The sequence below is a fragment of the Bufo bufo genome, chromosome 8 (genome assembly GCF_905171765.1).
Source record: "Bufo bufo chromosome 8, aBufBuf1.1, whole genome shotgun sequence".
Taxonomy (NCBI): Eukaryota; Metazoa; Chordata; class Amphibia; order Anura; family Bufonidae; genus Bufo; species Bufo bufo.
In genome coordinates, this window is record NC_053396.1 from 32,341,834 (window position 1) to 32,359,333 (window position 17,500).

Below are 17,500 nucleotides of genomic sequence, written 5' to 3' on the forward strand. Positions count from 1 at the left end.
ACCTGGCGCAGCCTTGGCTACAGAAGCTGCACCTCTCGGCGTGGCCAGATTTTGGAGGTGCTTCGTGGAGGTTTTTAGTTGATTGCTGCTCGCCCATCTTAAACAAAATTCCTCGTCTTTTTTGTCAGTTTACATTGCCTTGCTAAGGAGGACTGGTGCTTGGAACAAAATATACCCCATTAAACAAACATACATTCATGTCTCGTCCACAGTCGGTAATAAGAAGCATTCCCAATTGAATTTTCCAAAACAGTTTAATATATAGCTCTCTGCAGACAGACGGGCCTCTGCGTCCACTCTTCCTTCACTGCGCTGGAGCCCCGGAACATAAACTTCTCCATTCAGCTAATACAGTCTCTTACACCGTTTTCCGTGAGGTCAGAACTCGGACTATGGAGCCAATGCCTCCTATTACTAATGCCTGTGAGGGGGGAGAAGAAAGACAACGTTATAACGCTCTGCTGGAGCGGAATACAAGCCAAGCTGCTACAACAAGCCACCAATTTACATCCCGAGTGCAATGAAAGTTTACACAAACCAGGGAGTCTTTCCCGCTTTCCTACAGTGCGATCTGTGTGACCCTGTGATCATGATACTGGCACCCAATACTGGCAGTGAGGGGTGCCAGGAATGCCCAATGAACTAATGAAGCTGTTACAAAACTACAACTCCCAACACGCCTGAACAGCCGACAGCTATTAGAGCATGCTGGGAGTTGTAGTTTTGCAACAGCTGGAAGGCCCCAGGTTGAGCATCCCTGGATTATGGGGTAGGAGAGGTCAGTTCTAAATTGAACTACCAGCTTTGCCCTAAGATCCTTTTAAATGGTTTATCCAACCCCTATAATGCCCCCTCTAACGCCTGGGCACCGCATGCAGGTTCTACTTACCTTGACCCCCGGCACCCACGTCACTTCTGATGCTCGTATGGACGCCGCTGCATCTCCCTGTCACGTGGATCAAAACATCCAGCGACTGGGGGGCAGCCAATAGCAGGCCGCGACGGGAACGAGGCTCCCTAGCTTTGCGGGTGATTTTAGGAAGACTAGTTCCCGTCGTGGCCTGCTATTGGCTGCCATCTCCCCCCCACCCCCGTTGCTGGGTGTCTTGATCCGCGTGACCAGGACATGAAACGGGCATCAGAAGCGACAAGGGTGCCGGGGAGCAAAGCAAGTATAACCTGTGTGAGGGGTCTGGGCATTTGAGGGGTTGGATAACCACTTTAAGGGGGGCATACACACGACCGTATGGCTTTTGCGGACCTGCAAAACTGATCTTGAAAACCATTAGGAATTCATACTGTAGGAGTAATTGTACGACTTTCAGTGTACAAAAAAAAACACTATACTTGCTGGAACTGTGATCTCTTTTGCTAGGCTAAGGGCAGCCATATACATTCAATAGCTGTCGGCCAACAGCTATCTCTCACGACTCAACCATACACACCGGCTTGTCTCCCGGGAGGACAAAAGGATCCTTCTTTCCTCCGACATCATCTGGCAGGAACATCAGACACATGGAAGTGTATGGAGGCCTTTAGAACTGAACTTTTGTACCCCATAATGTGAAGGATTCTCACTGCCCTGTCCTCTGTATACGGAAACACTCCCTCTGCTGGCCATCACAGGATCACACTATTCTGCCGAGGTGTCAATTCTGATACATATGGTGGAAACAGGATGGAGGGAACCCAGCTAAGGTTTTCGGGGACAGAGTGGGTGAGAGAATAAATCTTAAAGGGGTTTTCCAAGACTATAAAATGCCCCCCCCCCCCCTCCCATATACCAGGCCCCTCACAATGAATATACTTACGTGGCTCCAAGCGCCGCTCCTGGTCCCTGCACCGCCGCCGCTGCTGCTTCCCCCCGTGCACAGATGAAAACATCCGGTGTCGGGGGGCAGCAGCCAATGGCAGGCGGAGACTAGCGTCCCTAGCATCACGGGTGACACTAAGGAGGCTCCTCGTCCCCGCCTGCTATTGGCTGCTCCACCCAACCCCTCGCCTCCGGATGTTTTCACCCACGCACCAGGAGAAACAGCAGCGGCGACGCAGGGACAAGGAGCGTCATGGGGAGCCAGGTAAGTAGATTCATTGCGAGGGGCCTGGCATATGGGGGGGCATTTTAGTCTTGGATAGCCCCTTTAAACCAAAGAAGAAGAAAAAAGTAGTCTCCTTTCTATAAGATGAAGTCTAATGACAACCCATATGGCAGCACCAGAGGAGACATGATGGCTCCATTACATTCAAGAAATCCAGAATTACAGACAAGGGGTAGAAAAGACAAATGTGGCGATTAATGTCAGAGCCTCCGGGCTCCACAGATACGGTAAAGGCGACAGAACTGATAGGGTTGTCAGCCAACACCTCGTTCACATCAGTGGAGGCATCGGGGTCCAAAATACTGAAAAAGGGAAGAAAATGGGAAGAAAATGGTCCAATATGCATCCACCATTTGAATGGCAGCCACATTTTGGATCCAAATACAAATACTTCTATTCCCCACGAAACAAAGCATAAGCACCCTTTCTTATAGCTCTGCATTGCGCCATTCCTCTATTATTCCTCGGAGAAACGTAGGAACAAATTGACAACTCGGTGTTACCAGAGAGGTGTCCCCGCACACCGACATTGTCCAATCAGTGCTGACATCATCAGTCTTTAGGGGCTCGCCAGTTTGAGAAGGGTAAGAATTTTGAGTGAAACAGACATGCATTATATAGGGGGCCTCTCCCCGCTCCTGACATGTCTGTATTAATCGCTTCATGCATTCCCCATGTAAAAACAATTCTGGAGCATCTATTCTTATGGCTCTATGTTGTGCCATTCCTCTATTATTTCTACTAGAAGTTCTGAATGAATTGCTATTAGCCTTCAGTAAGGGTACAGAGGGGAGGTAACCAGTTGGGGGGTGTATCTGCACAGTCTGAACATGGCAGCACTGATTGGATAGAGTCACTCTGTGCAGGTACCCCCCCCCCCCCCCCCCCCAACTGGTTACCTCCCCTCTGTACCCTTACTGAAGACTAATAGCAATTCAGTTATAACTTCTGGTAGAAATAATAGAGGAATGGCACAACATACAGACATTAGAATAGATGCTCCAGAATTGTTATCCCATGGGGAATGCATGAAGCGATTACAACAGGCATGTCAGGAGCGGTGAAAGGTCCTCTTTAACCCCTTCCAGACTGCCCATTGGCTATATAGCACATAGCATGTGTGTAAACATTCAGGCAGCGCTTTGATCCCATCGCTGTACAGGTTTATTACCGCTTCGGCCTTCTCCGGTGCCGGGAGGAGATCCGAGCAGCTTCCTCTACTGGTCCCGCTGGTCACATGACCGCCGGTTGTCTCAGGGCAGGAGCAGCGCTGCAGGGTCTAAGGAGAGCCTGATCAGCTCTGCCTGTGTGTCATGCCCCCACAGGGGGCTGTTTTCCCCTGTAACTGGAGCTCCTGGGGATGCCCCAGTTACCAGGGCTGTGGAGTCAGAGTCGTTATAAAATGGACCGACCCCCTTCATATATAATAAATTGGTACAGTTAGTTCAATGCAGTATGTGCTAAATATATTTTCATAAGAATTTGGGAAAATGATGAAGTGTCCTATAAAGGTCTGTTCTATTCCTGAACTAAGGATCTCGGCTTTGATTTGAGATGAATGTGCGCTGCCCTTTGTGTAGACCAAGCATGTGAAACTCAAAGGCTAACATGGGCCAAAAAAAAAAAAATTTAAAGTTTATGTGGGCCGCATCAAAAAAAAAAAAATTTTTTTACAATATAATGCAGACGGATCCGTTCTGAACGGATCCACCGTCTGCATTATATGAGCGGATCCGTCTCAGACGGATCCGCTCTGAACGCAAGTGTGAAAGTAGCCTAGGGGCGAGAACCTGGGATCTTTCATCCCTTGTCCTATTCAGCTCTATTAGGGTGAATAGGACTTCACACTGTCCCTGCTGCTCTGTGCCTTGTGCACACAGCATCAGGGATGTTACCATGGCAACCAGGGCTTCTGTAGCGTCCTGGCTGCCATGGTAACTGATCGGAGCCCCAGGCTTAGGCTACATTCACACGTCCGTATTTTTCTACATCCCGATTTTCGGTCCGTTTTTTGCGGATCCGTTGTTCCTGAAAATGTTTCCGTATGTCATCCGTTTTTTGCGGATCCGGAAACATTTTTTACGGAAACATGTGAAAACTCAAATCCGACAGTATATTCTAACACAGAGGCGTTCCCATGGTGATGGGGACGCTTCTAGTTAGACTATACTGAGAACGGTGTCCATGACTGCCCCCTGCTGCCTGGCAGCACCCGATCTCTTACAGGGGGGCTGTGATCCGCACAATTATTGTGCGAATCATAGCCCCCTGTGAGAGATCAGGTGCTGCCAGGCAGGAGGGGGCAGACCCCCCTCCCTCCCCAGTATTAAATGTGCCCAGTGCGGCCTCACCTCTCCCCCCCCCATCATCGGTGGCCAGTGCGGATTCCCAGTATTAATAAATGTGCCCAGTGCGGTCTCACCTCTCCCCCCCCCCCATCATTGGTGGCAGTGCGGATTCCCAGTATTAATAAATGTGCCCAGTGCGGCCTCACCTCCCCCCCCCCCCCCCCCCATCATTGGTGGCAGCGGAGAATACCGATCGGAGTCCCAGTTTAAATCGCTGGGGCTCCGATCGGTTACCATGGCAGCAAAGACGCTATTGCAGTCTTGGCTGCCATGGTTACTTAGCAATAAATACAAGCATTATACTTACCTGCGACTGCGAGCTGCGATGTCTGACCGGCCGGGAGCTCCTCCTACTTGTAAGTGAAAGGTCTGTGCGGCGCATTGCTTTTAGCACAGACCTGTCACTTACAAGTAGGAGGAGCTCCCGGCCGGACACACATCGCAGCTCGCAGTCGCAGGTAAGTATAATGCTTGTATTTATTGCTAAGTAACCATGGCAGCCAAGACTGCAATAGCGTTTTAAACTGGGACTCCGATCGGTATTCTCCGCTGCCACCAATGATGGGGGGGGGGGGGGGAGGTGAGGCCGCACTGGGCACATTTATTAATACTGGGAATCCGCACTGCCACCAATGATGGGGGGGGGGGGGGGAATGAGGTGAGACCGCACTGGGCACATTTATTATTACTGGGAATCCGCACTGGCCACCGATGATGGGGGGGGGGGGGGGGGGGGGAGGCCGCACTGGGCACATTTAATACTGGGGAGGGAGGGGGGTCTGCCCCCTGCTGCCTGGCAGCCCCTGATCTCTTATAGGGGGCTATGATATGCACAATTAACCCCTCAGGCGCAGCACCTGAGGGGTTAATTGTGCAGATCACAGCCCCCTGTAAGAGATCGGGTGCTGCCAGGCAGCAGGGGGCAGTCATGTACACCGTTCTCAGTATATTCTAACTAGAAGCGTCCCCATCACCATGGGAACGCCTCTGTGTTAGAATATACTGTCGGATCTGAGTTTTTCACGAAGTGAAAAATCAGATCTGTAGAAAACTTACTGGGAATCCGCACTGCCGCACTGGCCACCAATGAATATAGAGGGAGGGGGGCACATTTAATACTGGGGAGGAAGCCTAATTTCCAGGAACGGAATCCGCATAAAACGGATGACATACGTAATGACATACGAATGTCTTCCGTTTTTTGCGGACCCATTGACTTTGTATTGGTCCAGGATCCGATTTTTCAGGACAAGAATAGGACATGTTTTATATTTAAACGGACATGCGGAACGGAACAACGGAAACGGACAGCACACATTGTGCTGTCCGATTTTTTCCAGGACCCATTGAAAATGAATGGGTCCAGATCTGGTCCTGATCTGTTCCTGAAAAAACGGAACAGATCAGGAAAGAAAAAACGGACGTGTGAATGGACCCTTACACAGCTGGGGCTCCGATCAGAAGCTGCCACTGCACCACCAATGAGGGGGAGGGGAGAGGTCCTGTGGCCACTGCCACCAATGATTTTAATACTGGGGGGGTTGAGAGGGGCTGGCGCACTGTGCCACCAATGATTTTAATGGGATGGGGGGTTGAGGGGGGCACACTGCACCACCAATGATAAATTTCCCCTTTATACAGGAGGCTGGTACTGGCAGATCAGCAGTTAACCCCTCAGGTGCGGCACCTAAGGGGTTAACTGCCTCTGATCGCAGCTCCCTGTCAGCGGCAGGGTGCCGGCAATGCGATTCTGCTGCCGGCACCCGCCTCCTGTATTGTGTTAAAGACGGACTCTTACTATCAGGCCACACAGAGCGGCGCCCAGCGATGTCTCAGCACTCACCATTAGTTCTGTTCGCCGCGCCGTTCGCCTGCAGTGCTCCATTACTGTCTCCTCTCCTGCTCCACATGCTGCTGATTACTATCGGAGCGATGGGAGGAGACATCAGCTTCACTAGTGGGCGTTCCTTCTTCCTGGCTGTAGCGCTGTCCAATCGCAGTGCAGGGAGAAGGAACGCCCACTAGTGAAGCTGATGTCTCCTCCCATCGCTCCGATAGTAATCAGCAGTATGTGGAGCAGGAGAGGAGACAGTAATGGGGCACTGCGGGCGAACGGAGCGGCGCCCAGGACTAATGGTGAGTGCTGAGACATCGCTGGGCGCCGCTCTGTGTGGGAAATGGGAATAGTCCTATCATTGGTGGCTCAGTGCGCCCGCCCCTCCTCCGCCCCTCTCTCCTCATTGGTGGCGCAGTGCGCCCGCCCCTCCTCCCCCCCTCTCTTCTCATTGGTGGCAGCGGCAGCAGCACAGGGGGGAGGGAGGACAGCTTCCTTCTCCCCGTGCTGCTGAGAGAACATGAGCGCGCCGATAGCAGCGCTCATGTTCAGAGATACTAGACTGCCGGGCCGCAAAGATATTCATTGCGGGCGGCATGCGGCCCGCGGGCCGCATGTTTGACACCCATGGTGTAGACGCTCCGCAGTGAAGCTCCTCCGCACTGGGAAGGCATGGCTGCACTCCTCTCAGATCTGCCAGAGAAAACAGGATTAAAAGAGGTTTTCTCACTAGTTACAAAGATTAGCTTCCAACATAAAGGGACATTTTCTAAACCCATTGGTCAGTAGATTTTACTTTAGTCATGAACAGTCCAGCAGGTCTCCCACTGCGCACAGGTTTCTATGGTAACCTGCCGACCTGATCTCGCCCCCGCAGAGTGATGGGACGGCGCTCTGAAGGAACTTAGAAGGTTTAGCAAGATTACCTGCAGTAAGCAAAAGGTCCAAACTGTGTTAGAGATCACAAGAATAAGTGCTGGAGACCGCGTGAGTGCAAACTGCCTGTCAGCCAGTGCATCAATGTGCTGAGAAAACCCCTTTAACCCGTAGGCTACCAGCGCCTTACATGTACGGCGCTGGTGCGATGTGCAAACATGACGCCCGCTCGCACGTGCAGCGAGCGTCATGGCTGTTTCATACAGCAGAGACCTGCGGCTAATTACCGTGACCAGCAATAACGCCGATCGCGGCAATTAAATGCTTTAGATGCCGTGATCAAGTGAGATCATGGCACCTAAATGCGCAAAAACCCGGAAGCGTCCTATCTATGCCCCGTGTGTCCAATCCGGGCATAGGTAGTTGCGCTGAATACTGTAAGCCTTATTAAGTAGGCCAGGCATGGCCAACCTGCGGCTCTCCAGCTGTTGTAAAACTACAACTCCCATCATGCCCTGCTGTAGGCTGATAGCTGTAGACTGTCCGGGCATGATGGGAGTTGTAGTTTTGCAACAGCCTCAGGTTGGCCATCCCTGGAGTAGGCTAACAGTATTCAAACTGCAATTCTTGTTTTGGCCACCTGATGGCAGGCCAGGATAAGAAATGAGCAAAAGTGAGCAAAATAAGCTAATAATAAATTCCTGATAAACCAAAATAAAAATAATAAAAATGTAATAAGCTCACATATGAGGCACATAATGATCACAAAAAAAAGTTTAAATCACCCCCCTTTCCGTAAAATTAAAAAATAAATACCCATATAACAATAAATATAAACATTATGGGTATCACAGCGACTGAAAATGCCCATACTATTGAAATAGAGAAAAACAAATCCAATACGGTGAATGGCATAACGGAAAAAAGGCTCAAAATGGCCAATTTGCCATTTTTTCATTGCTTCTATTACCCAATTTTTTTTTTATAAAATGTGATCAAAAAGTCACGCACACTCCAAAATGGTATCAATTAAAAGTACAGATTGTTCCGCAAAAAATTAGCCCCTAAACACCTAAGTATAAAAAAAGTTATGGGGGTCAGAATATGGCAATATAAAAAAAATATATGTTTTTCTCAAAGTTTAAATGTATTTTTACACTATTTAGACATAAAAAACCTATACATATGGGGTATCGTTATAATCGTACTGACCCAGAGAATGAAGGGCATGGGTCAGTTTTGCCGTAAACAAAACGCTGTGGGAACAAAACCCGTAAAAAACGGTGAAGGGATTGCGTTTTTATTTTCCAATTCCACCCTATTTGGAATTTTGTTTACCGCTTCCCACAACATTTTATGCCATAATTAATGGTGGCATTAGAAAGTACAACTTGTCCCGCAAAAAATAAGCCCTCATACAGCTATGTGACCGGTAAATAAAAAAGTTATGGCTCACGGAAAATAGGGAAGAAAAATGAAAACGCAAAAACGAAAAAACTCCGGTAGCCAAAGGGTTAAGGCAAGTACTTCTTAGTATATCGAAACGTTCAATAAACTGTGCATAAATCCATTGTCCGGCGCATGCCCTCTCTGTATGCGTTATGTTTTCGGAGCTCCTGTTTGGAGAGCTGCTCTGATGGCTTCTATACCCGATACATAGAAAACGGTTATCCCCTTATATTCTAACATCTCACATTCAGAAATACAGAAACACTAAATACAAAAAAGATTAAATTAAGTTATCGCTTAAACATGCGCCATGTATGAGGGAGTGGGAGTTTGGCTTACCGACTCCACAGCCCTGCCAGTTACAGTGGAAACGGTGGGGGAAAAAGGAGGTCTTTTAATGACCTCCTGGGGGACATATAATGTAATTTATTTTTGGCACATAATAAGTAAAAAAAAAATGAAAAATACAAATAGAATTCTTTTTTTTTTTAAATACCATCGCTAACGGAAACAGTCACCATAGTCGCCCCGTTCACTCAAACCTATACAAGGTGTATATCAAAACGATCGGCACAAAATAGGGAACCCATTGAAATATATTCATTTGTTGTGTCAGTTTTAATATTTAAGAAATAAAGAGCTGCAATAAAAAAAAAAAAAACTTTCAATAAGAATTAGCGGTTTTCCCCCAAACTGAAAAAAAAAAAAAACCATGCTAATAAAAAGTCCTAAGTGTCAAGTAAAATAAACATAGCAAAAATTATTTTGGTAGTCAAACAAATTAAAAAGTTAAGAGTCACTAAACTACCACGTGCACAAAAATCACAAAAAATTGCCTGGACGTTCAGGCCCGGTCATGAAAGGGTTAAAGGGAGGTTTATGCCGCCCCATCTGAATAGCGATAAGAGACCCCAATTCCAGTGTTTTTTCCCCTGCTGTACTTTTCACGAAATCACTGTTTATCTGATGCGGCAGGAACCAAGGCCGGACCCCTTGATAGTCATGAGCTGCCCGCTGCCGATTGACCGCCTTCTCACTATACACAAGCTGTCAATGGGCAGCAAAATAGTCGGGGCAACGACTTTATGAAAAGTGCAGAAAGAAAGACAAAAAAATTAGGTAACCCTCTGCTGCGATCAGGGCGTTTGTCTCCCCTTTATGCAGCCCCCTAGGTGGGGCAGTGAAATTCTGATAACAGATTTGCAGCAATCTAATATACCGGACTCAATATTCACTGAAGTCATGTAATGAGTGCGGTTCCAAAAGGAATGACATTGCAGAAGCTGGTTTCTCGCTCGTACCTTTTCGTGCCACTGTAGCAATATCGCGCTGCTGTTCTCTGTGGGCTTTTCAAACCCCTTGTAGATGTATTTCATTAGCAGGTCGATCCCGTTTCGATCCAGTGTTTTTACCGCTTGCTCAATCTCGTTGCTTTTAAACGATGTCAGGACCTTCAGTACAATTGCCTGGGTACGTTCCTGCGGTCAGAAAGCAGTAAACAGTAAGCATGGCCACTTTCATTGTACTTTGCAATGCACCGCTCCTCTGGTATTCCCACTGGAAAATAGTGATTAAACTGACAACCTGGCCTTACCGTCTCCATAGTCAGTGGGGTGCCCATACTAATCAATGCTTACAGTGTCAGACCCCATAGAGACATGGCTCATTTCCTAAGGGGTATGGTAACACCCAGTTGTCAATGCTTACACTTCCAGGAGGAATAACAGAGCAGCATATCTTTTGTTCCATTTCTTACTGTCAGTGAACAGAAACATACCCGTCTATATGCAGAGGTTGTAAACCTGTCCTGCTTGTGTACCTGAGGCAGGTCCAGGGCTCCGTACCAGAGAGAGTGACAATTAAAGGGGTTATCCTAAACACGGACAGTTATGGCATATCCACATAATACGCTGCAAATGTCTGATTGGTCCGGGTCACATCCCACTCTAGAACAGGGTCCCTCCAAACGTTCCAGGCTGCTCCCTGTGCTACGCCGTCTCCATATTCCCACAGGAACAGCGTAGAACAGCGAGCTCAGCCGTTTCCAAAAACCTGACCACCTCCTGAAGCCTGGATGCTGCGGCCAGTGGGACAGGGTCGGAGGACCTCTTTTCTAGTAGTAGGTGTTGGTCCAGAGGTGGAACAGATGTTTGAGATAAGAATACCCCTTTAGGTTTATAGGAGCCCTTCACGTGTGTCAGGGGGATATGATCTTGACAGGTTTCCGTTTTTTTTTACTGGATCTGTTTACTGACAAACTATACTGACACGGAGGTTAAAGGATTAAGGCCTCATTCACACAACCGGATTTTGGTTCCACGTCTGATCTGCATTTTTTGCAGATCGGATGCGGAACCCTTCATTTCAATGGGGCCACAAAAAAATGCGGACAGCATCAGTATGTCTGTGCCATCGGGTCGCAAAAAAGATGGAATATGCCCTATACTTGTCCGTTTTGTGATCGAGTATAGGACATTTATATAGAAGGGAAAAACAAAATGGCGGCAGGCAGACAGCCGATATCCGTGTTTTGTGGATCCTCAATTTGCAGAACGCATACGGCCGTGTACAGGAGGCATAAAGCCTCACATGGACACATTTATTACTAGAAATGTCCTGTTCTATAATTTGCGGACAGGACATGATTGACATCCGTGCGCTGTCCGTTAGTTTTTTTGAGGACCCATATAAATGATGTCATCCATGTCCTGGAACCGAACGGGAAATTTCTAGTAATAGGAGTAAGAAACATGGAGATTGCACACGGAGAATCATGTTTAGGGCGCATTCACACGACCGTAACCAGCTCATGTGCGTTCCGCAATTTGCAGACCGCACATGGCCGCCACCATCATAGAAAATGCCTATTCTTGTCCGCATTTGTGGACAATAGGACATGCTCTATATTTTTTTGCAGGGCCACGGAACGGAACTACGGATGCGAACAGCACAAGCTTTCAATGAATCTTTTTATGGAGACATCAGGAGTTTTTTTTATTTGCACATTGAAGGTGTCCGTATTTTGCGGATCCCTGGTTTGCGGACCGCAGTACAGACACGGTTGTGTGCATGAGGCCTAACATTGCATAACCTGCCTGTAGACAAGGAATACATTCAGTTACATAAAACTGGACAATCCCTTTAATCCCAGTGCATTCCTCTGTGCAATGCCAGTGGAGCCTGTGTGCACGATCATTACGGAACATGTACCGTAATTCAGTGGAAGATATTAGTACATTCATGGACATCTGTATTCTAGAGGACCACCGCTCGCACAGAGGCTGCGCTAGATTAAAAGAGCACTCCGCTAAAGCTGGGGAGATGACCTGTAGTGGTGATCATATCGATCAAAGAGAAGAATGAACGAGTGCATGTATGACTGAATTATCGCTTTTATTGTTTTATCTCATTTTTTATTGTAGTTTTTTCCTTTTGCACTTGTCATTCATTTCAATTGGATCCGGGATCAAGCAGAGGGAGCAGCAGCCACTTTCTAACCATCCGGCACCCTGAGAAGATGGGGGCACATATAGGTGCAATGGGCCCACTCTCTTCCTTCTGGTGAGCACCTACCTACCAGTTTGTATTGTGGGTTTTTCACCATGGAACGGCTGCAGTAGCAGAGACACCCGGGGAGGGGGGAACACTCACCTTTACTATTTGGTTTTTGGAGTTGACAGGAGAGTTCCGGAAGGCAGCGTGGAAAGCTCGGAGCAGGTCCCCTGTACACATCGCTGTTAAGGAAGATACGGTAAAGAAGCGAAAGCTACCGACTAGTGCCGGACTGGGACTGAATTACAGCACTGGAATTTGAAAGAACACCCCCCCACCCAAAAAAGGCAGCTGTGCGCACCGCTCACAGGCAGGACACAAACTGCGCGCGCGCACCGCTCACAGGTAGGACACCAGCTGCGCGCGCGCACCGCTCACAGGCAGGACACCAGCTGCGCGCGCGCGCGCGCACCGCTCACAGGCAGCACACCAGCTGCGCGCGCGCACCGCTCACAGGCAGGACACCAGCTGCGCGCGCGCACCGCTCACAGGCAGGACACCAGCTGCGCGCGCGCACCACTCACAGGCAGGACACAAGCTGCGCGCGCGCACCACTCACAGGCAGGACACAGTACTGATCACGCACAGGACACATGCAGTGGCACGCACCCATCAAACGCAGCACACAAACCATGGTAGTGGCTAAGTCCGATGCACGTCAAAGCCTCAGCCCTGCAGTCACCAAGCTCCTCACAAGCACAGCATCATTAGGGTTAGTTACCATTATTTGTACATTACTAATCATTATTAGCAGGGCGCATGGGATTTAGCCATTGCCCTGCTCCTATATCCTGAGTCTGCTGTGAAACTACAACTCCCAGCATGCACACTGGATCGGATACTCTTGTAACTCCCACAGAACTGATAGGAGCATTGTGGGAGCTGCTCGAGGTCGCTGATCCCTGTGCTAGAGTATATAGGTGAGCGACCCTGTCCTAGGCACATATATCATACCTGTATAGCTGGGTGCTTGCGGGAAGACTAAGCACTAGTCAACGGCGTCACCACCAAACATTCCTCCCTTATCTACTGTATGCAACACAAAGGTCAGGGATAATATGGGGACATTTATCAAAACTTGTGCCCATAGTGACCAATCAGATTGATCCTTTCATTTTCCAAAGTAGCTCTGAAAAATGAAAGGTGGAATCTGATTGGTTGCTATGGACGTCTAAGCCAGTTTCCCCCCATGTCTCTCCTTTACCAGCCCCAGCAGGTAACATACACCGACAACACCAGGCAGTTTAATAAAAATCTCAATTATTGAGATCAACGCCACAAGCAGATCTAATCATCTATTAACCCCTTCAGGACTCCGCAATTTTCTGTTTTCACCCCCCTAATTTTTTTATTTTTCCGTTCACATAGCCGTATGAGGGCCTGTTTTTTGTGGGACAAGTTGCACTTTCTAATGACACCATTTCATATTGCATATGATCTAGTGGAAAAAAATCCAAATTGGATAAAATTAAAAAAAAAAAAAAAAAAAAAAACACACAACGCTGTTCTGCTACAGTTTTATGGGTTTCGGTTTTACAGCGTTCCATATGCAGAAAAACTGACTGGTTCCCTTCATTCTCCAGGTCGGTACGATTACAGCAATACTACATTTATAGTTTTTCTTGCACTTTAATACTTAAAAAAAATTAAAAATATATGATATTTAATTTGCATCGCCATATTCCGACCCCCATAACTATTTTGTGTTTTTGTCTACAGAGCTGAGTGATGGCTCATTTTTTGCAGTGTGTATTTTCTGTGAATTTTGGAGTGTGTATGACTTTTTGATCAGAAATTTTATTGGGAGGTGAAGTAATAAAAAAACTGAAAATCTGCCTTTTTGATTTTTCCCTGTTATGGCTTAAGTTTGGGGACGCAGTTTGGGGATAATTTAAATGTTTATATTTTATACATATTTTTTAAAACTTTTTTTTTTACTTTGTTATGTTCCCCTTGGGTACTTCAATATCTCCCATAGACTGCAATGGTTTAACACTGCTACCTGTGGGAGTTTCATTAGGTCCCTATGGAACCCCGCCACAAACAGGGCTCCATGGGACCATTGCTGTGGCAGGCCTCCAATTCAGAAGGCCCGTGGCTGCCACAGCAACCGAATGACTCCCTCAATCTCAGCATGAGGAGGCTGTTTGGGCCACAGGTGTGCAGAGTTACCGAAGAAAGACTGCTCATATGCCGTGGTCACAATTGACAGCGGCATGAGTGGTCACAAGTCCACGCTCGGTGTGATCGCCGATCTCAGACATTAGCTCTGCTGCGTAAAACATGTTTCAAGTCTGGACTTCTGCCATACATGTACGGTGGAGATCTGGAAGGAATTAATCACATGACCACTGCCACATGTTCCGCCATTCTTCCCGCTGCCAGAAAATGCAAAATGATCACTGCGGAAGTAATTAGTTTGACTGATGCACAACGTCGATAAAGTAATTCTGTACTGGAGGCATGTTATGAGATTTAAACAACTGACCTGCAATAGCAGACACAAACCATGGACAAAAGAGTCATAATAAAGTATATGGGTTTTAATACATTTTCTGCTATAGGCCATATCCTGGTCTCATGTAACTGCAACTGACATACGTGTCTTATACATGTGCATAAATGATTCCTTCTTCCTAAACAGAGGAACGACATGAATGATTTAATGAGGCAAAATAAGGAGTTTTGTCTTGGAGCCGGTTCTAGTTTATGTTATTCCAGTTTCCATGACCAAATATGACTGTCGGCATGCCAATAACCAGAGCTTGTACGCACTTGCTGCACATAAATCACAGCACATCTTCACTGCAGGTGCCATAACTCCAGTCACTGAAGGATCGAGCAGAGAGAACCATCATAAACACAGAGGACCATGTACAGAAGGACTAGATCATTTATGGAAGTGAGCATTCATAGGCTTATACCGAAGCTACGATTTTTACTACATCTTGGACTGAGGGCTGATGGTAAAAAGGGTAACGGTAAAAACCCGAATCTTCCACCGTATCTACTAACTCTCAGTCCCAGACCCATTGATTTAATATTTGTCCCCTATCCTACTACCAGAATACTGACCATGTCCACATTATTCTCCACTGGATAGAGAGCAGAAGACTTTGGAGGTCAAGTCAACATTTTGAAACCCTCAAATCACTAACTAAAGTAATAACTGGAATGGGGGGACTACAGTACCCTGAAAGATTATCAACATTAGGGTTATTCACTTTAGAAAAAAGACGACTGAGGGGAGATCTAATTACTATGTATAAATATATCAGGGGTCAGTACAGAGATCTCTCCCATCATCTATTTATCCCCAGGACTGTGACTGTGACGAGGCGACATCCTCTGCGTCTGGAGGAAAGAAGGTTTCTACACAAACATAGAAGAGGATTCTTTACGGTAAGAGCAGTGAGACTATGGAACTCTCTGCCTGAGGAGGTGGTGAGGGTGAGTACAATAAAGGAATTCAAGAGGGGCCTGGATGTATTTCTAGAGCGTAATAATATTACAGGCTATAGCTACTAGAGAGGGGTCGTTGATCCAGGGCAGGGTGGATAAAAATCAATGATTTAAAAAAAAAAAAAAAAAAAAATCCGATTTTTTTTATTTAAATCTGATTTTTTTAAATTATGTAGAATAAGGCTGTACGTAGACTCCCATATTGTTGAATGGATTAGGCAGTGGCTGAGGGACAGACAACAGAGGGTTGTAGTCAATGGAGTATATTCAGACCATGGTCTTGTTACCAGTGGGGTACCTCAGGGATCTGTTCTGGGACCCATATTGTTTAATATATATTGCAGAAGGCCTCGATGGTAAGGTGTGTCTTTTTGCTGATGACACAAAGATTTGTAACAGGGTTGATGTTCCTGGAGAGGTACACCAAATGGAAAAGGATTTAGGAAAACTAGAGGAATGGTCAAAAATCTGGCAACTAAAATTTAATGTTGATAAGTGCAAGATAATGCACCTGGGGCGTAAAAACCCAAGAGCATAATATAGAATATTTGACACAGTCCTGACCTCAGTATCTGAGGAAAGGGATTTAGGAGTAATTATTCCAGAAGACTTAAAGGTGGGAAGACAATGTAAAAGAGCAGCACGAAATGCCAGCAGAATGCTTGGATGTATAGGGAGAGGTATAAGCAGTAGAAAGAGTGAAGTGCTTATGCCTCTGTACAGAACACTGGTGAGACCTCATTTGGAGTATTGTGCTCAGTACTGGAGACCATATCTCCAGAAGGATATTGATACTTTGGAGAGAGTTCAGAGAAGAGCTACTAAACTAGTACATGGATTGCAGGATAAAACTTACCAGGAAAGATTAAAGGACCTTAACATGTATAGCTTGGAAGAAAGACGAGACAGAGGGGATATGATAGAAACTCTTAAATACATAAAGGGAATCAACAAGGTAAAAGAGGAGAGAAAATGTAAAAGAAGAAAAACTGCTACAAGAGGACATAGTTTTAAATTAGAGGGGCAAAGGTTTAAAAGTAATATCAGGAAGTATTACTTTACTGAGAGAGTAGTGGATGCATGGAATAGCCTTCCTGCAGAAGTGGTAGCTGCAAATACAGTGAAGGAGTTTAAGCATGCATGGGATAGGCATAAGGCCATCCTTCATATAAGATAGGGCCAGGGACTATCCATAGTATTCAGTATATTGGGCAGACTAGATGGGCCAAATGGTTCTTATCTGCCGACACATTCTATGTTTCTATATGTGTAATTTTTTTGGTAAATAAATTCCATGTATCCATTCACAATGTCATGCTCTTCCAGAGGTTTTTGTAAGATTATTGGGCAGTTTCTCTGCCTACAAGATATTATCACAGATGCTTGGTTTACTTTTGCAGTTCTCAAAACTGAATTGGACTCAGCAGAGATCACAGGCCTCTTCTTCACAGCAAAAATGTTATAACATGAACAGAGTTGAGAAAAAGACCTTAATCCTAACTTCTACAAACCTATGAATGCAGAATTAACCTAATCAATCTAATATGAAAAGTTGTTTAAATCTTCATCTACTTGCATATTATAAGTTATACCAGCAAGAATTAGTCTTTATGTAGAAAACTATGATTTAAATCAAGCCTTACTGACTAGTGATTTAAATCGTGATTTAAATCAAATCCACCCTGATCCAGGGAATTATTCTGATTGCCTGATTGGAGTCGGGAAGGAATTTTTTATTCCCTAAAGTGGGGAAAATTGGCTTCTACCTCACAGAGGATTTTTGCCTTCTTCTGGATCAACTTGCAGGATAACAGGCCGAACTGGATGGACAGATGTCATTTTTCGGCCTTATGTACTATGTTACTATCCTGCTGAAAGAG

General features: G+C 46.4%; 1 protein-coding gene across 1 annotated transcript in view; it reads right to left on the reverse strand.

Moving 5' to 3' along the window:
* Window positions 1–235: 235 nt before the first annotated feature.
* The window catches only part of ARPC5L (actin related protein 2/3 complex subunit 5 like), a 40,564-nt gene continuing 23,299 nt past the window's right edge, over window positions 236–17,500 (reverse strand). The window contains exons 2-4 of the mRNA XM_040442562.1: window positions 12,258–12,330; window positions 9,908–10,084; window positions 236–421 (exon numbers count right to left, since the gene is read on the reverse strand). Of these exons, the coding sequence (XP_040298496.1) occupies window positions 359–421; window positions 9,908–10,084; window positions 12,258–12,330 (313 nt within the window). The 3' untranslated portion in view covers window positions 236–358. The remainder of the gene's footprint in view (window positions 422–9,907; window positions 10,085–12,257; window positions 12,331–17,500) is intronic.